Source organism: Myotis brandtii, unplaced genomic scaffold (assembly GCF_000412655.1).
Source record: "Myotis brandtii unplaced genomic scaffold, ASM41265v1 scaffold409, whole genome shotgun sequence".
Lineage (NCBI taxonomy): Eukaryota > Metazoa > Chordata > Mammalia > Chiroptera > Vespertilionidae > Myotis > Myotis brandtii.
The window spans coordinates 435,855-458,322 of NW_005365723.1; the positions used below are offsets into that span (position 1 = coordinate 435,855).

Here is a 22,468-nt window from a genome sequence, read left to right on the forward strand (position 1 = left end):
TCTATGTTTTCATGTATGAATGACATTTCTGTACTGTTGTTTATATTGCTGGTTAGTATGTGCTTTAATTCAGTTTCCTATTGTGGACAGGTAAGACTTAGGCCACATTATAATGAAATTACTTTGGTCTGCTTCTCTGACTTATGAAGATGGGGTCAATTTATTCTCAAATTTAGGGTATTTGGCAAAGGACCTCCCCTTCTGAAGTCCACAGTTTTGGACTTCCGATTGTTCAGATAGCCATGCCTGGCATCTAAGACTTCAGGTGGTTTTTATATTTTTGGCAATAGCTTTTAATTTTATTCTCATTTATTTCTTCTCCCTTCTCTTTTTCAGTGTCCTGGGTCATGAAACTTAATCCACAGCAAGCTCCATTATATGTGAGTAAATTATGAAATTTCTTTTCATTTTATACTTATCTATCCTGTTTACTTATAATAAACCCAAAGACATTGTCATATTATTTATAACCATCTACACATGAATTTATATAGGCTTAACACAGTTTGGGAAATGAAATTTGATTTAGTAAATTCAAAATGACTAATACATGCATATAAGACTGTGAGCTAAACTAGTTAGGGTGATAAGCTGCACATATAAAACAATTGCATTGCTCTGCAAAATGATTTTGTGGCTTCTTACTTTCACTGAAGTGCATTTCCGTTAGGGTGGAGTGCTCTTTCTGCTGCCAGTGTGAGTTACCCAGTGTTGCAACTAGGTGGCACTCTGCCATTGGCGAGAGAGCTGCTTGCTCTAGGAGTCTGAATGAAAAGCTGAGGTACCATCTCCCAGAAGGGAGTGAATTGTAAGATGACATGGATAAATGAATGAATCAGGGCTGGAGAGAGACATTTTTAGGTGGGTTTTTTTTTTTTTTTAAATTTTCATGAGACTGAATGATCTGAATCAGGGTGGTGAAAAGTGCCTGTTTGGTGAGGCACCAGCTAAGAGGAATGGATTGTTAGAGCTGTGAGGGGCCAGTGGATTTGGGGTTGTTATGGTCTGGAGAGTTCAAATAAATGGATTCACGCAATATGTGGCCGTTTGTGACTGACTTTCTTTCACTTAGCATAATGTTTGAAAGTTCGTGTTGGAGCATGTATCCATATTTGTTCCTTTTTATTGGCAAGTAATATTCCATTGTATGGATATACCACATTTTGTCCATTCATCAGTTGATGGATTGGCATTTAGGTGTTTTTCTATTTGGGGCTAGTATGAATAATGATGCTTTGAACAGTCATTTTTTAGGTGTAGGCATATGTTTTCATTCCTCTTGGTATATCCTTAAGCATATAATTGCTTCGCTACATGATAACTTCAACATTTGAGGAATTGCCAGTTTTCTACAGCAACTGCACCATTTTACATTTCCACCAGTAATGTTGAAGTTTCAGTGTTTCTGTATTCATGCCAACACTTTCTGTTACCTGACTTTTATTGTAGCCATCCCAGTGGGTGTGAAATAGTAATTGGTTGTGGTTTTGATTTGCATTTCCCCAATGGCTGATGATTTCAGGCATCTTTATGTGTGCTAATTGGCCATTTATATCTTTGGGGAAATGTCTGCTCAGATCCCTTGCCCATTTTGAAATGGGGTTATGTGTCCTTTATTATTACGTTGTAAGTGTTCTTTATATATTCTGGATACAAGTCCCTTATCAGATATATGATTTGCACATTTTTTCCCCCTATTCTATGGGTTAACACTTCACTTTTTAAAAAACATATATATTGATTTCAGAGAGGAAGGGAGAGGGAGAGAGAGATAGTAACATCAATGATGAGAGAATCACTGATCGGCTGCCTTTTGAACGACCTCTACTGGGGATCGAGCCTGCAACCTAGGCATGTGCCCTTGACTGGAATCGAACCCAGGACCCTTCAGTCCACAGGCCAATGCTCTATCCACTGAGCCAAACCACCTAGGGCAACACTTCACTTCACTTTTTTTTTTAATGTATTTTATTGATTTTTTACAGAGAGGAAGGGAGAGAGAGAGAGTTAGAGACATCGATGAGAGAGAAACATCGATCAGCTGCCTCCTGAACACCCCCCACTGAGGATGTGCCCACAACCAAGGTACATGCCCTTGACTGGAATTGAACCTGGGACCTTTCCGTCCACAGGCCGATGCTCTATCCACTGAGCCAAACCAGCTAGGGCAGTATTTCACTTTCTTGATGGTGCCCTTTGAAGCACAGAAGTTTTTAATTTGAAAATGTGCAGTTTACCTATTATTTCTTTTATTGCTTGCACTTTTGGTATCATCTAAGAAGGCTTTGCCTAACTCAAGGTCACAAAGATTTACTCCTATGTTTTCTTCCAGCAGTTTCATAGTTTTGGCCCTTATATTTAGGTATATGACTCTAGGGTTAATAGTTTTCCGTGTAAGTATGATTGTGTGGGTAGTTGGGCTCTACTGAGAATTTTTAAACTTCAGGTTTCAAGTGTATCCATCAGCAGTACACTCAGTGGGCAGTTTGTTTTTCGTTTTTTACAAGGAGAGTGAGTGCACTTCATTCTCCATGAACTAGGTCACAGGGACTTAGGCTATTTTGGTGAAGAAAAGTAACTGTCACACGGCAGTCCATTGGAGAGGGCGTCAGTTCTCTGCTCTGAGAGGAAGAAATAATACACAAGAGGACAAAACGCGTATGTGGAGGTTTTTCTCTCAGTTTATATTTAGGATCTGCAGGGGTGGGTATCAACAGAAGAGAGGAAACTATTAGTAAATAAGGAAAAAGGCTGGATCCTGAGAAATATAAAGGCACACAAATCTCACAGCACTTAATGGTGGAGACTTGCACAATTAAAGTCCTTTTTAAAAGTAAGCAATCCAAGTTCAGTCTTCCATTTCACGTTTTAAATTTTTTTAATGCTTTACTTGAAATAAGTTCAGATTTACAGAAAAGTTGCAGGAATGCAACTCACCTCTCTTCATCTCTTATGAGCAGTTAGTCACATTAGCTTATCTGTCTCTGTATTACATATTTTGTAGTTGTTTGAAAGTTGCAAACATCATACCCCATTTCCCTAAATATTTCAGCATATATTTCCTAAGAACTAGGACATTCTCTTTCATAACCACCGTACAATTAACAAAAACAGGAATCGTAACATCGATGTAATACTCTTACGTAATGTAAGTCCATATCCAAATTTCTGTGATTATCCCAATAATGTCCTGGATTAAATCCCCAGTCCAGGATTTAATCCAGGATTACACGTTGTGTTTAATAGCATCCTCCTCCTAGCCCCTCCCCAGTCCAGGATTTAATCCAGGATTACACGTTGTGCTTATGTCTGTTTAGTCTCTGAATGGTTCCTCTGCTTCTCTGTCTTTCATCATTTTGACATTTTGGAAAATTATAGTCCCGTTAGTTTGTAGCAGTTTGGGTTAATATGATGTTTTCTCCTGATTGGGACAGGAATACGACATAAATGATGCCCTGATTGGTGTATCATATTAGGAGAACACATACTATATTCTTGTCCAATTATTGGAGATGCAAACTTTGATCTCTTGGTTGTTTTGGTGTTGAGTTTGCATAATTTGATTTATCTGTTCCAGAGGAATTGGGCATTTAAAGAAGATGGTGTAATTGTTCACTTTCCCCCTTTCATGTTATTTCTGAATTACTATTTCTAGTCCTAATGGGACTTACAATCTGAGTCACTTATTTACAGTAAACTACACACAGCAAACCACGTGACTGCTAATATGTTTCTATGAACACAGTACATGGGCGCTTTGGCTCCATAGCCCTTCTCACTTTCCCAGGATGGGTAGGGGATAAGAGATGCTGTCAGATGTCAAAAGAAAAAGGCACGTGAAACAAATGTTGGTATTTATTTATAAAACAAATAAAATAGGCCCTATCACCACCCACACAGTAAGCCCCACTGACCTAGCAACCTAACAACTGGACCCTAGCAACAGTAAACAAATCCTCCCCCAGACTAACAGCTGAAAAGGAAGCAAGATTTTTAAACTTCCGAGGGAGTAGGAGGAGGAAAGGGTCTTCGGATGCCTCTTATCTTAGGCCCCAGGCTTATTCTAGAAGAGATCTGTGGAGGCCAGGCCTGAATCTCTCCAAGGTGCAGCATGTGTCAAAAATAGAGACCTGGATTAATCCCACACTTCACATACCAGAGGAAGTCACTTTCCCCTGTCACCATTTTCTATTCTTTTGGAGAAAAAGAGTACAATGTGGTGATGCAGCCACGTGAGTGGCCCACAGCCAGGTCCACGTGTGGGAATGAACTTTGTGGGCGAGGTGAAGACTGGAGAAGAATTTGATGAGTCATAGGAATCATTGTTATTTTCGGTGTTGTCGAACCCAGTCTTCTGGAAGAGTGAAGAAACTGAGCTACAGAGAGATTGAGGGATTAACCTAAAGTTTCATGGGGGCTGTGATAGAACTGGTCGGGTATCAGAATCAGCAAGTAATTAGCGTAGGCAGTGTTACAGGAGGCAGTAACTTGTCAGTTGGCTTGAATTTAAGAGTTCAAGTACATGCATAGAGAAGTTATAGTACAAGTCTCAATAAATGTGCTCAGTAACAGGAAAAATAGTAGCAAAGAGAAGATTGGAAGAAGAGAGGAATATTTGAAAAGATAGCATTGATCTCCTTTTTCAGAGGAGTGAACAGGAAATGTCTTTATGGGCTGTAGACATTGGAGAATAGTTAACAGCTATTACTTGGAATCCCTCTTAAGTGGAAAAAGGAGTAAAAATAAAATATATTGTTTTATGTGTGTGTGTGTGTCTATGAGCTTTTACTTTTTTTCTTTACTTAATTCCTTCACCTTTTCCACCCAGCCCCCAGCCCTGTTCGCTCTCACAGCTGTCAGTCTGTTCTCTGTATTAACTAGAGGCCTGGTGCACGAAATTTGTGCACGGGGAGTGTGTGTGTGTGTGTGTGTGTGTGTGTGTGTGTCTCCCTCAGCCTGGCTTGCACCCTTTCATAATCTGGGACCCCTCGGGGGATGTCCGACTGATGGGCAGTTGGACAGCCCTCTCGCAATCCAGGACCGCTGGCTCCTAACCGCTCGCCTGCCTGATCACCCCTAACCACTCTGCATGCCTGCCTGATCACCCCTAACTGCTTGCCTGCCTGCCTAATCACCCCTAACTGCCTCTGCCTCAGCCCCCGCTGCGGTGGCTTAGTCTGGAAGGTCGTTTGACTGTCCGGTCTAATTAGTATATTACGCTTTTATTATTACAGATTTGTTTATTAGATTCCACATATAAGTAAAATCATATGGCACTGTCTTTCTCTGACTGGCTTATTTCTCTTAGCATAATGCTCTCCAGGTCCATCCATGCTGTCGCAAAGGGTAAAATTTTCTTCCTTTTTACAGCTGAGTAGTATTTCATTGTGTAAATGTACCATAGTTGTCTTATCCACGCATCTACTCATGGGCCCTTGGGCTGCTTCAAATCTTTGCTATTGTAAATAATGCTGCAGTGAATATAGGGGTGCATATATTTTTTCGAATTCTTGTTTCTGGTTTCTTTGGATAGATTCCCAAAAGTGGATTTGCTAGGCTTAAGCAACTAAGTTTTGGGGCAGTTTGTTATGTTAAGCAATTGATAACTGACACAATATGTTATATATATACTGTGTGTGTGTGTGTGTGTGTAAAGGACCACACACACCTGTATCAATTTTTATATCTACCTATTTCTACAATGATTGATGTTTGTCAAAAGGTTGTAACAGTAAAATTACTTTTCTTGTTAATTGCAGTTCCTGCAGCTCTTGGATGCTTTTATGTATTAGAATAATGTTCTGTACCGGTTTTAAAGTGTTCTTGTGGGCATGGGGCACTTTATGGCTAATGATTCTTCAGCATGGGTGGTGGCCATGGCTGACACTGACCGAGAAAGTTTCTATTGCTGATGACTCGCTAACTAAAATGACCACCGAATAGATTTAAAGAGGGAAAACTTGGGGTGCGTTTCTCAGATTCTTCAGTTATAAACTTGTTTTTGTGGGTCCCCAAGCTCTATTGAACACATCTCTAGGTCTCCCTCTGGAAAGCCAAAAGGCATTTTCCCTTACAAATTTTAAATACTTTTAAAAACCAGAGAGTAAGATGTAAATTATGCTCCAAGGCTATACGGGATAATTATCATAACCTGCCATATGTGTGGGATAAAACCCACATTTATTAGATTTTCAAGGAGAAGAGCCATTCCAATTACAAAACCAATTTCCAGAACCCTAACACATCTGGTTTATTATATCCTTCCTTTTCCTTAGTACTGAATGTTTTTGCTTGTATCTGCTTCTGAGAGGAGGCAAAAATATCCTGGTGATAGAGGAATATCATAAGAAAGAATATCTTTATTGAAAATGTACAAAACAACGCAATATCTAATGGTTGCAAAGGTTTCTATTAGAATAGGGACCATTTCTGACGGTGATATTCTCTGTTTTCCCAAGGATGGGAAAGTAGGTGAGAGGACTGGTATTGGTTCAGAACCTACTCTGGCAAGGTGGCCACTTGGTACACATTTCCCTGATTTAAACTTCACAACATTCATACAAGATGTGGTAAATATCTTCACTGGATAGCCAGGGAAGTGAGAATGCAAAGGAGCCCCAACTTGTCTGAGGTGCACAGCTCTGGTGAACCGCTGGGGGTCCCGTCCTGTGCGTGATGTTAGAGCCCGTTGCATGCAGGGAAATCAGAGGAGCATATCCACTTGCCTCGCACGTAGACCTTGAGCAAAGCTTAACCCATTTCCTGCCACCACATTGGGTTCATGTTGACTCTGGGCCTGTTTCCAGCCTCAGGGAGGACGTGGGGGTGGGGTGGGGTGGGGGTGGTGGATTAATGTGTGTTGTGTATGCTAAGCCTCAGAACAGACCTCAGAGCCCGAACATACCAGAAGATGCGAGTGGGGATGGGCTCAGAAAGAAGAGGTTTTGAAATTTCTATCAATTAAAAAAATTTGTTCTTGAATAAGTGGCGTTTGTATAAATAATCAAAATTATGAAGGGCCACAGAATTTAGGTTACCTCCGCTTACTGTGCTCATTGTAGGGGAGATGACCTATTTGGTAATGGTAGCATTTAAAATACACTAGTATAGTTTTATCGATTTCAGAGACGAAGGGAGAGGGAGAGATAGAAACTTCAATGAGCATCACCGATCGACTGCTTCCTGCACGTCCCCTACTGGGGATGGAGCCCACAACCCGGGTCTGTGCCCTGACCAGGAATTGAACCCTGACCTCCGATGCTCAACCACTGAGCCACACCGGCCGGGCAGTAACAGTAGCATTTTATTCTTTCTGGGCAATGTGTTTCCATAGCCAGAGTCGAAATAACCTGGCGGTGCCTCTGGTTTGGCTGCTGGGTTATATACAGCTTGCACAAAGAGAGCTTTATCAGCCTTCCGATCTCGTAAATGAATTACCTGCCTTTGCCTTAACAATACATGTCTGGTGGGTCAGCTCCAAGATTTCATAGACTGCTAGCCCTTTCCAGCCAGATCTGAGGACTGTGTTTAAATAAGGACACTTTATCACTAGTGCCAAAAGAAATAAGGAAGTCAAGTGTTCCTCAATCTAGCTTTTTTTTTTTTTAATCCTCACCCGAGGATATATTTTTCCATTAATTTCTAGAGGGAGGGAGAGAGGGTAGAGAAAGAGAGAGAGAGAGAGAAAGAGAGAGAGAGAGAGAGAGAGAGAACGAGAGATGACGTGAGACAGACACATTGGTTACTTTCTGCATGTGCCTGACCAGTGCTGAGGATCTAACCTGCAACTGAGGTACGTGCCCTTGACAGGGAATCAAACTCCAAACCCTTCAGTCTGCAGACTGACACTCTTAACTACTGAGCCAAACCAGCAAGGGCCTCAAAGTAGCTTTTGATGGTTTCACAGAACCTCAGTTTCCTCCTGTTTTTAATCAGTCTCCAGTAACTCGCTGGGAAGTTGCTTTGGATTTGCAGGTAGCATTCTCTAGTTTTCCTCGGCGTTTTCAGAGCAGATGAAGATCCATAGAGCAGTGGCTTCGCGCCCCGTCTAGAGGATGCTGTTACAATAACGTGGTGTTCCTCAAGCATCACAACAACTGTGGGGAGGGGTTTGGAGTTAAAATTTTCATTTGGTTCTAGCGAAAAGTCTTGCTATCCAAGGAAGACCAAGTGTAATGCTCTGTGCCTTTAATTCATTCATTCAGTATTTGTGAAACACCGGGGATGCGAATGGAGGATCTGGTCTTAAGGACTCGATGCTTCCACAGGGGCTCAGATGCAGGGGGAGTTAAATGACGGCACGTGCAATACCTGTTCAAGACCTGCCATGTGCTGGGTACACCAGTTGATCGATTAATGAATGGACCGGTAATGCACACCTTTAGTAACTTTGCTCCTTCGCACACATTTCTCCTCCAGCGATTCCAGTTGTTTTCTTTTATGAGGGGATTGTGAGGTCCCTGTTCTTAGTACAGAGAATGTCATCTGTACTCTCAAGAGCTTTGTTTGTTTACTCCCTTTTAAACTAAGAAAGAGCTATGGGCTCTTGTGCATCCTCGGAGCCCTTCACAAAGCTCTGTTTGGATTAACTGCTGGCCCCATCAGATACACGAGCATCTGGCAGCTCGGGTGGAATTCTCAGCTGTCTCCCTTTGTTATGTCCACACAAGGAAATGTGAGTTTTATCTGTCCACTCAGGCAATGTTACATTCCTTTTTAGGTCCATGAGACCCACCAATCTGATTGTGGGCTCCTTTCCTACCATTGCTGTCATCTTCTTGTGCTAGTTACTGGCCAGGGGTGATCTTACCTTACTCTCACGAATATGAATTTCTTACCGGTCACCTCCCACACCCCTAAATTCTACTTTAAGTCAAGTTCATTAGGTTTTGCTGACATTCTAGTTCGCCCTGTCTCGTGTGGTTAAGGGATCCCGGCAGTGTAATATTAAGAAGCTATTGCTGTGGTGTTTCTCTTAGCCAATAGCTTTCCTCCACAAACGCCCATTTTCCAGATCTCTCTGAAATGGGTTATTTTATCCTTGACCCAGGATAATGCATATGATTATATGTTCTCCATATTTTACTAAGTGTCAGAATTAAAAGTGGATCTTTTCCTTCACCATGAGCCAGAAATGGGCTGCATTTTTAGTAAGTTCCCCAAAGGTGGGGTGTGATGCTACTCGTCCGAGACAACACTGTGAGAACCTATGTGAAGTTCAGGGGCTTAGGAGTCACGTGGATGTGGGTCTAAATTCCTGCGCTAGTGCTCACCAGCTGTGGGAGCCTAGATTCTCCATCTGTAGAATTCAGCAGAGTAATACCTATAATACAAGGTTTTTGTGAGGATTAAATATATTAAAATGACAATAATATCTAGCATTTATTAAGTACCAGGTACTTTGAGAAGTGCTTCTCATATATCATTCACTCTTCAGCACTTAAATATTGTCCCCACATATAAAGGTCCTGGCACCTGGCTGGTGTGGCTCAGTGGTTGAGCACCGACCTATGAACCAGGAGGTCATGGTTCAATTCCAGGTCAGGACACATGCCCAGGTTGTGGGCTTCATCCCCAGTAGGGGGCGCGTATAGCAGGTAATCAATCGGTGTTTGTCTCTCATAATTGAGGTTTCTGTCTCTCTCCTCTGAAATCAATATATTAAAAAAAAATCAATAAAAATAAAGGTCCTAGCACATGGTAGCTGTTCAGTCAGTGCCCCTACCCTTCCTGTCTGTATTTAAGAAGCCAGGGAATGTGTAATGCACCTTAGAAAGGTTTTCATAAAGCTCGTTTACATCTTTTTAAAAAATTTACACTTTGAAAGAAAAACTTACCAAAGCTGGAATATTTATGGGAAATGGTTTTATCAGTAATGCTGAATAGGAAAAATGTTACTATTATCTGAAATGATAGAATAGTTCTTCTTACTATTCTTAGGGTTTTTAAGTACTTTGGATTGTTTAATGCCAAAATAGTTATTTGTTATCAATTAGAAAGATTAGTCAGCTTTCAGAAAGCTTTGTAATTTACCTATAAAACTAATATTTTTTTTACTCTTTCTGCACTCCCGATGACCGCTTTTCAGAGTTTTATAATATAAAGCCAGTTTTGCCATCTAGTGAAAATTCGTTACCCATAATCAAATAAATCCCCCAAATAGTAAACTTTGTTACTTTATTTGGCTTTGAGAAATAACATGTGTTACTTGAGATTGTACGGAAAGCAAAGACATAGGAATTCTGAAATGGGGGATGTTTTTATTTACCTGGGAATGGATGGGAACATTTACTTTGTGCTGATTATTGTTTGCTGGATGCTTGTTAAAATACCAGTACTTACTTTTATGGTTGTTGAGGGATTCAGTGGTATTCTAATCTGTATAGGACACTGAAAACAGGATGTAGAGTTAGCACTTGATGAGAGAGCCAGTATTATTGTTCCATGCACTTCAGATATGTGAGTATAATAGAGTCTACAATCTAGCCGTACCCCAAAAACATGAGGGATAGTTCCCAAAACAATCCCGGAGCTGGTAACAGTGCAGCTGGCGCTCCCCAGCTTTCAAAGCCCGTGGCCCTGCATTTGCAGCGGCCCTTCTTAATCTTGTGTGGTTGACAGTGACCTGCTTGCCAGCTTTGAATGCCTTTCTGTGGCCTCACAGCTTGCTGTACCCGGAGCTGGGAATGAGATCTGAGCAGGTGTGATTCAACTTGACCTGTTGGGTTCCCCGCCTGAGGCATTGCCCATACACTTGCCCCGACTGGACGGGCTCAAGGAATTGAAGGAGACCTTGGTGCGCATGCGGTGGGGGAGGCACAGAGTTAGAGCAGGCAAGGGGGCCTTTCACCTGAGGACGGGACCGCTGTCTGCTCAGGCAGGGAAGGCATTGTCTTGTTTCATGCTTTCCTCTCTGGCTGTAGCCATCAGTCAGGGGAGGGGAGGATGTGACAGGTAAAGGGAGCAGCGTGGCCAGGCAGTGAGACAAGTAGTGAGAGTGAGGCTTAGCCCTAACTGGCCTACTCAGTGGTTAGTGCACCAGCCTGCGGACTGATGATCTCGGGTTCGATTCTAGTCAAGGGCACATACCTCGGTTGCAGGCACGATCCCTGGCCCTGATCAGGGCACATGCGGGAGGCAACCATTCATGCTTCTTGCATTGATGTTTCTTTCTCCCCCTCCCTTCCACTCTCTCTAAAAAAAATTCAGTGGAAAAAATACCCTCCCGTAAAGGTTAACAAACAAAAAAAAGAGTGAGGCTTGAACACTCTTGGTGTGTGCTTGAGCCGGCTGTGCTGTGGTGTCATAGCGAGCAGTGAGTGAGTGTTGGAGGAGGCTCTGAGGGAGAGGAGTCTTGAGCCGGCAGTGCTGTGGTGTCATAGCGAGCAGTGAGTGAGTGAGTGTTGGAGGAGGCTCTGAGGGAGAGGAGGCTGGAGGGGGGTAAGCAGGGGCTAGGTCAGCTGTGGGCAAACTATCGGCCAGTTTGAAATGAATAAAACTAAAAAAAAAAAAAAACCGTACCCTTTTATGTAATGATGTTTACTTTGAATTTATATTAGTTCACACAAACACTCCATCCATGCTTTTGTTCTGGCCCTCCGGTCCAGTTTAAGAACCCATTGTGGCCCTCAAGTCAAAAAGTTTGCCCACCCCTGGGCTAGGTTGAGGAGGGACTTGTTTGCCGTGAATTGAAGGGACATGCTCAAGAGTCAGGATGTTGTCCTGTTGGCCGTTCAAGAGTTTCAGGGGAGTAACTTGGTCACATTGTATTTTGGAGACTCTTCTGTTGCTTCCTGGTTTGTGTAGGGCTAACTCAGAAGCCTGGAGACTGATTTAATGGGTAATTTTTAGAGGAAAGCCAAGGGAACAGACCAAGGAAGCTTGGTGAGTGAGTGAGTGACATGGGTGAGAACAGAAGTCAGGCTGATAGATTTTAGAGATTGTCCCCATTTCAGGGGAGAGAGGGTGATTTATGTAACCACTGCCAAGTCTTTCATTAAATTTCTACCAAGAATTAATAAAAATCCTATCTTCTCTGCATTTTAACCAAATATCTGGTCCCGATAGGAAAGGGAAGGCTGTCTGTCTCTTTAAGTGTTGACCTAATTATTCTAGCAGTTCCAGGGAGTTGTGAAACATTTGTGGGAGGGAGAGGCTGGGTTTTTTTGACACCAGGCAACACCCTCCGAGCAGTTTAGCTTTGCTCAAACAAGAGTAGGTAGACTGAGAAGCAGGGTTGTACATTGAAATAAAAGACTTCGGCTCTTAGGCCTTTTAAAAACTTCTTTCTTTTTAAGGAACCTTCCATTAAAGAAACCCTACATTAAGTGATTTCCAAACTTTTTGTAATTTGATTCCTTTTCCAGCTGAAGTTTGAAGATTTTTCCCCATTAGGGAGAATGGTCTGTAAAACCACAGAGAACGTAACAGATCGATTGAGCGCCACCTGCTGGTGTTATTTTAATGGGCAAAGAGGTGGTGCTTGGAAATCTTTAAGAATTTGCATAAATCTTAGTGTTACAAAATCATGAAGCTGGAAGTCAAGGTGAATTTTGATGATTGTTAATAGTAATATTTTAAATAATTGCTTTGTGTAGCGTTAGGAAAGGTAGTGCTGTACAAATGAAGAAGGCAAGTTCTAGGGATTTCACTCACCCATGTTTTTGTCTGGCAAAGGATTAGCCTGATGGAAATAAAAGGTAACTTTACATGTCAAACACTTTCTAACATTGAAACCAACCAGTCTGTGTATCTGGAATGAATTTAGTTTATGCCAAAAGCTAAGATTTTCTCTAAGTGGTTTCCTTGTCTATTCTCGTTTTCCTTGTTACGATACTGCTGTGGGATAAACCTTTCTAGAACATTTGCTGCTGATAACATGGCATTTTCTACCCCGCTTCCCCCAATTTCCTCCCAGCACATACCACACAAAGCTGTATTTTTTTCTTGTCCATTTAGGTTAAAGTACGAATCGTTCTTTATTTTAAAAAATTGGAAAACATAGGAAAGCATGGAGTATATTAAAGTTGGCCGCAATCACTGTTTAGGAATAACGGCTATTAAAATTTTGGTGTCTCCTTTTTCTTTTTTCCAAGTGTGTGTTTTGAGCATTTGCTACGTATTCTAGACAAAAGGGACAGTTCAGTGAATAAAACATGCTCACATGGGGTTTAATTCTGATAAATAATATTTATTTATTGAGATGTAGCTGACATATAACATTGTTTTAGGTATACAGCATAATGATTTTGGTGTGTGTATGTAATTTGAAATGGTCCCCACAATAAATGTAGTGAATACATCCATTACCACATACAGTTGCAGTATTTAAAAAATAAATATTTTTATTGATTCCAGAGAGGAAGGGAGAGGGAGAGGGAGAGGGAGAGAGAGAGAGAGAGAGAGAGAGATACATCAATGATGAGAGAGAATCATTGATCGCCTGCCTCCTGCATGCCACACACTTGAGGATCAAGACCACCATCTGGGCATGTGCCCTTGACCGAAATCGAACCCAGGCCCTGCCAGTCGGCAGGCCGAGGCTCTATCCACTGAGCCAAACCGGCTAGGGCTGCAGCATTTTTTTATTATAACTTTTAAGAGCTCTCTCCTTGGAACTTTCAAATATATAATGCAGTGTTCTTAACTAGTTAAAACTATGGGCATCATGCTGTACATTGCATCTATTGTAAGAATAGCACTCTGTTTCTTGAGTTGAGATTATTGGAGAAGTAGAGGCGTAGATGCATTCTCTTCTGGGGTTGGGTCCAGCTAATATGTTAATCAAGAACGTCTTGAAAGTTGCCCTTGTTAATAAGTGTATCTGTTGTAGTTAGAAACGTGACAGACTTGTAAACTGGGCAGCCAGATTGATTTATCTATCTATTCCACGGGGGCTGGCCTTCCTTAGGCAGCAAAATCATTTGCCAAGGGTATCCCTCAAGGAGGGTGTAATTAAAGCAACCCCCTCAGCAAAAATTCTTACTTAGGATCTGGTTTTCGTTTTTATATTTTAATCACCACTCCACTTGCTTAATCTTTCAAGGCCATCTGAAGTAATAGTAGGTGCCTGGTACTTAAGCAGTAAAATGGGAGTCACGTGGTGGAAACTCAGAGTAAGAATTTTTGTTATTTACTGTCAGTGATTTTATCAGAATGCAGGGGAAGCAGGGACTTTAAATCCAGGCCCCCTTGGAATCCATTTCAAGTGGCTTTAAAGTGACCGAGCCTTCTGTGTTCCATTCTACTTCATATTTGGGGTAGTTTGACTTAATGTAAAAAAAAAGAAGAAGAAACTATTAAATACAGCTATGAAAGCAATTTGAAACGAACTTACTTGTGCCTTGGGAATGAAAAAAGGTTGCTATTGCGAGCTCCGTTAAAAGAATTTCAGCTACCTATTAACCGATTCTCCTGTCCCCAGTTAAAAGAAGGGAGAACCTGGAGAGAAAATCCTTGATCTAGAAAAGGAAGCCATGTTCTTAGAATTCAGGTTAGATGTCTAATTGAGAAAAACTTCTTTTCTGCAAAAGTCCACATTATAAATAATTTAGGTTTGAGGACCAGGGAGTCTGTAGCAACCACTCAGCACTGCTGTGGCCCGCCCTTTGTAGTGCAAACGTAGCCATAGACAGTATGTAAGCAAATGGGTGTGGCTGTGCTTCAATAAAACTTTATTTTTTTAAATATATTTTTATTGATTTCAGAAAGGAAGGGAGAGGGAGAGATAGAGACATCAATGATATGTGTCATTTGTTCTGGCTTCGTACTGCTGCATTCTACAGATCTGAGCGCCTACCTGGCACAGCGCTTTGGGGAGTGTTCTGAACTGTGTTTCCACAGTCAACCTACTGCAGCATTTCTGTTAACAGCCTGATCCTAGGTTTGACAGTTTTGTGTTCAGTGTTTGGTAAAACACCACCTGCTGCTCTGTTCTGCTGCTGGGCTTAGTTAGTTGTGGCCACAGGGTGGCGTGGTTCTCCTGGGGGCGCGGCTCTCTTGTTGCTAAAATGGAAAGGCTTAAAACATACTGTAAGTAAGGAGAATTCTGTCCCCTACTTAACATGGCATGGCTTCCTCTGAATTGGTTTTCCCGCTGTCGTTATTAAGATTTACATAATACTGAACTGCAGTACTTTAAATCTCAGTGCTTTAAAATTTCTTGTTTATGGTTACAACATGAATTATATAATGTTGATGGTTGGGAGAATGGTAGTTAGGGCTGTATTTCAAAGAATATGTTTAATTTAGCCACTGACCTCAATTTAAGAAATTAACATATAAAACTAATAAAAGAATATCTCTAAATAGTTGCAGAGTCGTGAGCAGAGTTATTGGCCCAAGATTTTTGTCTGACTCCAAGAGTTTAGTAGTGGGGTATATAAAGCAGAGTAGGGATTCCAGATGGTCAGGAAACACAACTTGTAAGAAAAACAACCCTCCCCATCCTTATAGATTAAGAATATTATCATAAAGCTGATATGTTCCAATAGTTTTTTTTAAATGGTGGGGCAAAAGTAGGTTTACAGTTGTTCGTACAATCTTACCTAATAATAGATAAACATGTAAATTGACCATACCTTCGCTACACTAACCAGCCAATCAGGAGAGTATGCAAATTAACCCAACAAAGATGGCGGTTAATTTGCATACATAGGCTCCAAGCGGCAGAGCGAAGATTGAAGGCGAGCCGGAGCAGCGAAGACGGAAGACTGAAGGCGGCTCTGGCCGGAGTAAAGGCCTGGGTCCCGGGTGCCAGAGGAAAACCGGTGCCGGCAGCCAGGAGAAGGGAAGGCCTATTGCACGAATCTCTTCGTGCAACGGGCCTCTAGTTAATAAATAATAATACAAGAATGAACTGTGTTTTGTGTACTCACACCTGTAAACCCCCTTTGGCCTCATCCTGTTTTAGCTGCAAGGAGAGAGGTATTATCTTCATTTATGTGCCCAAGCTTGTGCTCTTTGCACTCGACCATTACCAGGCCAGCGCTGTCAGACGCCCCTGCCCTTGCTGGGAATGGTGGGCTCGGTAATGATTTCTGGGGGCTAGGATTTAGAGAATTACTCCTGCAACTGGAACACAGAGGTTAAGGGTAATTCAGCATAGGCTTCCTCCATCCTCTCTGCCTTATTTTTGGATTTGTCTTTATTCTCCCCCCCCCCCCATTCCAATTTTTCAAGATTTAAATATACCATCTGTTATCTTGTTAGTTTCCTTATTTGTCTAATTAGCTGCAATAAAATGTAAGCCTAAAAGGGCCAGAAGTCTTATTTTTAGGTCACGTTGTATTCTCAGTGCCTAGAATATTGACTGGATGCCAGTGCTCAGTCAGTGTTTGTGTTTGTGGAAACCTCCTAGAACGGGGCACAGTTGAGATGATTCATGTGATTTTGCCTTAATCGTGGTGTTTTGTAAAGATAGACTCCCAAGGGGAACCCTACTAATGCCTCCTTGCTCATCTTTCCCTTTCCTAGGGCGACTGTGTTGTTACTGTATTGCTCGCTGAAGAGGACAAAGTTGAGGATGATGTAGTGTTTTACTTGGTGTTTTTGGGTTCTACCCTCCATCACTGTACAAGTACCCGGAAGGTCAGCTCTGATACGCTGGAGACCATTACTCCTGGTGAGTATTTGCGTGGAATCTGCACTAGCCTTTACTAGTTCTCGAACGCTTTTATTCTGTGTTCACTAGTATGGCGTTATGGGAAGAGTGAATCAGGCTGATAGAACTATGGTCACATCTTTATTTTTAAATAAATTTTTAAATTAACTATTTCGATCATACCTTGCTTGTTCCACAAAAATTGGAGCCTAACTCAAAATAAATGAAATAAAATGAAAAGATAAAAACCAGGCTCAGCAAAAATATTAATTTGTTGGAATGCTGAGGTTTGGGGAAACGAAAGCTCACGCGAAGGTGGACGTTCTTACGTGGTCACTGTGAGACTGCACACCTGGTTCTGTCACAGAGGTCAAAACAACAGCAACACATTCCTCAGTATCCGTGGGGGGAAGGCTTGAAAAAGCTCCATAAGAGCCGGACTTGCCCCAAATTAACAAATTATAGTTATGGTAGAATGACTACTTTTTTGCTGTTACATTTATAATTTTAACAGAGTTAAAAGAAAAATGTTTACTTACTAATTTTTTTTTTTTTTTTTACAAAGTCATTGCTGTATCCATGGAAATGGCTGATAAAATAATGGCTACCTCTTGACCTATCCTAACACCCGAAGATGCATTGATTTGTGTTTGGGGATGAGCTGCTTGCCTTAATTGACCTTGCTTCAGTGTTAATAATTGGCCAATTTATCAGAAAACAAAAGCAAACACATTGGGGGGAATCTTTACAAAGTGTTGACAATTGAACTATTTTTCTTTAGAGAATAAAATGGATTTAATTTGAATGGAAACATTTCTTTTTACTAGTGTTTTTATAGAACCCTGGTTCCACTTTATTAAAATAAATGCTGTAAAAAATTATCCAATATCTGGTCTTGCCAGTATTGGATCAGATTGCCAATTTTTTGTTGGTGGGCCATTTTATATAAGTTAACTTCATATCTGATACTTACCAAATCCTGGAAATTATACCACATTCAAGAACTGGGATAATGACAGTTGAAATCTGTATTTATCCTTCTACTTGGCAAAAACCATTTTTTAAAGTATAGGATTTAAAGATTCTGGGCTATTGTGTGAATATTCCCCCCCCCCCCCCCAAATTTTTGGGAGAGGAAATTTAACAAGGACTTCAGGATAGATACTGATTTCTTTCTAAAGAGTATTAAGTATCCTTCTCTGTAATTTGAAGCGGCACTCCTCTTGTTTTCTGTGATGTGTATCATGTCTGAAAGGCTGATCTGGAGGTGGAGGGCTACTCACTAGCAGGTTCCTGTAGTGTCACCACTGGCTAGCATTTTAGTATGCGGGGTGACGGGGAGCAGCTCCTCAGTGGGGAGTATCTGATTGAGAAAGGCACGGAGGCAATTTTTATAAAATTATTCCTTCCTGAAGTATACCCACTTTAGGAGTAAAAGTTTGGGGGCAGAGAGAGAGAGAGAGAGAGAGAGAGAGAGAGAGAGAGAAAGCATCACCCACAAGGCGAATGCAAGTAGCTGTAAGAGAGAGGACAAATGTAATGGGTGTAGCCTTGGGCCCTAGCTGAGATCCTCAGTCCGAGTACCAGGAGAGTCTGGCCTCTTGGTTGGAGGTGGATATGCCCACAGGTCCTTCACCTTCACTGGTATGTGATTTTTAAATTTTTTTTATTTTTTATTTCAGAGAGAAAGGGAGAGGGAGGGAGAGAGAAACATCAATGATGAGAGAGAATCATGGATTGGCTGCCTCCTGCACCCCCCACACTGGGGATGGAGCCCGAAACCCTGGCACGTGCCCTAACCAGGAATCGAACCGTGACCTCCTGGTCCATAGGTCGACACTCACCCACTGAGCCACGCCAGCTGAGCAGGCGTGTGATTTTTGTCAGTTTGGGTCACTGGTGTATGCTAAGAAAGGCTTGTGTTAGGAATCCCTGCCACACGATGGCACAGTGTTTTTACTGTGTCCCAATTCATTCTGGTTCTTAGAAGTCACTCTACTAGAAAGCTGTGCACTTGTGCAGGCACGCAGACGCGCACACACTCGTGGGCACACACACATGCACTCTTTCTTTTGAAAAATGCAAAGGAGTCTCTTCTTTCTTGAATTGAGTTCTTGGCTCGGGCAGGAGCCTGTGCCCTCTTTCCAGAGCTCCCTTTGATCATTTCTGTGCGTCAGTGAGCCGCACTGATAGCCTCAGATTTCCTGTCTGCTGAGGGCGGTGTCAGGTTAGTCAAGATGCTTCATGGAAAGTCTGTGCTTGCTCTGTGCATCCCAGTTACTGGACAGATGTGCAGTCTGCAGCCGTGCGGGTGTCTCTGCGTGCTCTCTGCGTGCTCTCTACTCACGTGTGGGACTAGCTCTGCAGTCCTGGTCAGTTTGCTGACTACGGGAAGAAAAAGAGCTTTGTGCCTTGTTCTTGCTGTTCATGTCATGTTTCATACAGACTGCTGGCTCTGGTGTGTGTTTCGAGTTTGCTGTGTGTTTTGCTGTCCATGTTTTGTAATATTTTTGTTTTCACTAACGAGATGATTGATTGACCTTCCAAAGGCAGCAACTTCCTGATGTTAGTCTCTAATCTTTTATTTGGAGGGGAACAAGACATTTCTAAATTGTCTCCTTAAAAAAGCAAAACAAAAAACACACCTCGCCCTGGCTGGTTTGGCTCAGTGGATAGAGCATCAGCCTGCACACCAAAGGGTCCCAGGTTCAATTCCGGTCAAGGGCACATGCCTGGGTTGCAGGCTCGGTCCAATGTGCAGGAGGCAGCCAATCAGTGATTCCCTCTCATCATTGATGTTTCTATCTCTTTCTCCCTCGCCCTCCCTTTCTGAAATTAATAAAAATATATTTAACACACACACACACACACACACACACAAACACACCTCTTTGACTTAGGATATTGAGATTATTTCTTCTATTTTCTCACTGTTTTGCTTGTTTCCTGGTGAGAAGTTTGTGTTTGTTTATAAAGAAGTTGTAAAGGATTTAAAAAATAATAATTTCTTCTTTTTTTAAGTATATTTTTATTGGTTTCAGAGAGAAAGGAAGATGGAGAAACATCAGTGATAAGAGAGAATTATTGATTGGCTGCCTCCTGCACACCCCCTACTGAGTCATACCAGCCGAGCATAAGTAATCTTTTCTTGACTTACCTACAGTTGAAAGACTGGTGCTCGGCCAGTGTGGCTAAGTAGTTGAGTGTCGACCTATGAACCAGGAGGTCATGGTTTGATTCCCAGTCAGGGCACATGCCCGGGTTGTGGGCTTGATCCCCAGTGAAGGGCATGCAGGAGGCAGCCGATCCATGATTCTCTGTCATCATTGATGTTTCTATCTCTCTCTCCCTCTACTTGCCTCTTAGAAATCAATTAAAATATATTTTTAAAAATACTCATGTACATACAAACACGGTTTACACACCAAATTTGGGCATCTGTCATTAGGCCACCAAAAACTTGTAGGGATGTATACTTGTGCATATCATCTCATCTGGTAGAGTCTGGGTCTGAAGACTAAAGATTTCCTTTAACCCTGTTTAGCCACTTCAAAGGGAAGAAAAAGACACTATTTTTTATTTTCCACCAATGACTAATAATGCAGCCTTTCTGTGTGGAGGTGTGCAGAGTGGGTCTGGGCTTGACTGAACCAGCAAGCACTTTCAGGGTTCCTTTCTGGAGAGCCAGCCGGTCAAACAAAGTCCCAATTGTTCCATCTCCAGCAGAGAAGGCCCGGATGGGATGTGTGCCGCTTTTAGCTTAACAGGAAATGAAGTCATTCTTGGGCCATGCTGCAGCTGTTTGTTTATCTGTAGCAGTATTTCGTTTCCATGGCGACGGCTGCTTCATGGAGTGATAAGAGACCGTGGAAAAGCTCTTCCACCCTCAGGAGCACACACCTCCTGACCTGCAGGCTAAAAAAAGGTTTAGGTTAGATGCTTTGCAGAGGACCGTCAGCAGTTAAATTTTTTTTCTTGTGTTTTTGTTTATTCTGCATTCTTCCCCTTCCCTTAATTTTTTCAGTTCTGCCAAAGGCAACATCCAGCTCAGAAGCTTCACGGGCCATTTCCAGAGCTCTTTGCAGACTCTTAGGGCTGTTTTCTGGAGTGTTTAGCATTTAGTAACGAATAATAATAACTAACAGTTTTAGGTACCTGTGTTATGTCCGTTGATAGCATACCTTTGTGCAAACGGGCTTCATGGTTGAATGACTTTTTCAGGAAAACCCAGGCTGTCTGCCATGGAGGGTGAGATTCAAAGCTAATCTTTTCTGACTCCACAGCTGCTGCTTTAGGACGCCTTCCGTTTATTTCATCCAGTTAGGAACAGCCCTCTCCCACCCCATAATTGACTTTATATTCTATTGTAAATGAGCGGGACCTGCCTGTGGGATAACTTCAGAAGGCCGTGTAGGTCATGTTTCTTTAACAGCTTAGCTCTCTTCTTTCCCTCCGAATCCCCTGGGCGACCTTCCTTCAGAGAAGCACAGCCAGTTTCTCAGAACTTCCCTTTTTAAAAAGACCCGTGATTTTTATTTTCCTTCGTTACTAGAGAATTGAGTGGAAGGAAAACACCACGGAATTGGCTGGAACCTTGCTATTCTTCTCTCCATTGCAGCTTCTGTTTTACATAAAAAGAAGTTAAATGGCGATTATCGTATTGGATTGGCTATTTTGGAATTGGATATCACATTGAATTGGCTATGCAGTGTAGATGTAGACACCTTGCATTTCTGTGTGCACAAAGGCACTCAGGAAATGAATGGCCCATGCAGAAGTCATGGCTCCAGAGCTAATTTATGGCAGCCAGAGGTCTTCTGTGTGCATATGCAGTGATTTTAGTTTATTGTATTATAGACCCATATCACCTTGTTTTGAAAGTGTTGATTTTTTTCTCTAGATGCTTCATCTGAGAGGGTAGAAGGATTAAAATATAATCTTAAGAAGCACTTGAGCCTAATAGGAAACATTAATGTGAGAGAGGCGCCCGGCCAGCCTCGTGTGGTTGGATTCAGACGGCAGGGTGAGGCACTTTATTCTTCATCAGTAGTAACTCTTCCAGTTTACTCCGTTTAGCGAAGACTAATCCAGGAAGCTGTCGTTCTCCAGTCCTCTTTGAATCCTCAGTTTTTCTTTTGAAAAAGAAGCAAGCCTATAATCATATCAAACAAATTCCAGATTTATGGCACTGTTCGCTTAAGATGATTCATAGTTTCTCCTCTAGATTGTGAGTTCATGTCTGAAGGGGAAATACTGGGCTGACAATCAGATGGCTTCTCATACATATCCCTTTCATGGCCTTTTCTGACATTCTACCTCCTCTAATATACAGTTTTATTTTCACTTTCTGCAAAGAGAGCTGCCAGTACTTCACCCAGCCACTTTCTAAACAAATTCTTCTGCTAAAGCAGCAAAAGAGACATTATTGCCTACACTGCTGAGCACTTGGCTTGCACACATACCTCATACCCTCACCTTCTTCTGTTTATCTCCCCTCGTTTGTCCCCACCCATCCTAGCAACGTAAACAGTCATTTTAGCAATTCCAGGTAGATTTCTGTGCAGATACGCTGCTTCTGTACTCTCTAGTCAGGAGTCAGGTGGCATTGCTTCCCCATTGCCATTGCTGTGTGTGTGTGTGTGTGTGTGTGAGAGAAAAGGGGGGGGGAGGGAGGGAGGGAGATATGAAGTTGAAGAACTGGAATATGGTCTGAACTCTCTGGGTATATCCAGAAGGTGACGTTGCAGTGCCATAAATGCTATTAATTTTGGTGGCGTTGCGACTCCCTTTCTGGTTCAAGGTTTCAGGTTTCTCACCTTTGCACAAGTGTGGGGAAGGAGACTGGTAAGAAAGAATCAGGACCGTTCA

General features: G+C 42.0%; 1 protein-coding gene across 1 annotated transcript in view; it reads left to right on the forward strand.

The window, feature by feature from the left end:
- The window catches only part of AKAP13 (A kinase (PRKA) anchor protein 13), a 158,275-nt gene that overhangs the window by 13,084 nt on the left and 122,723 nt on the right, over positions 1 to 22,468 (forward strand). Inside the window, exons 2-3 of the mRNA XM_014545432.1 lie at positions 337 to 380; positions 16,474 to 16,621. Of these exons, the coding sequence (XP_014400918.1) occupies positions 337 to 380; positions 16,474 to 16,621 (192 nt within the window). The remainder of the gene's footprint in view (positions 1 to 336; positions 381 to 16,473; positions 16,622 to 22,468) is intronic.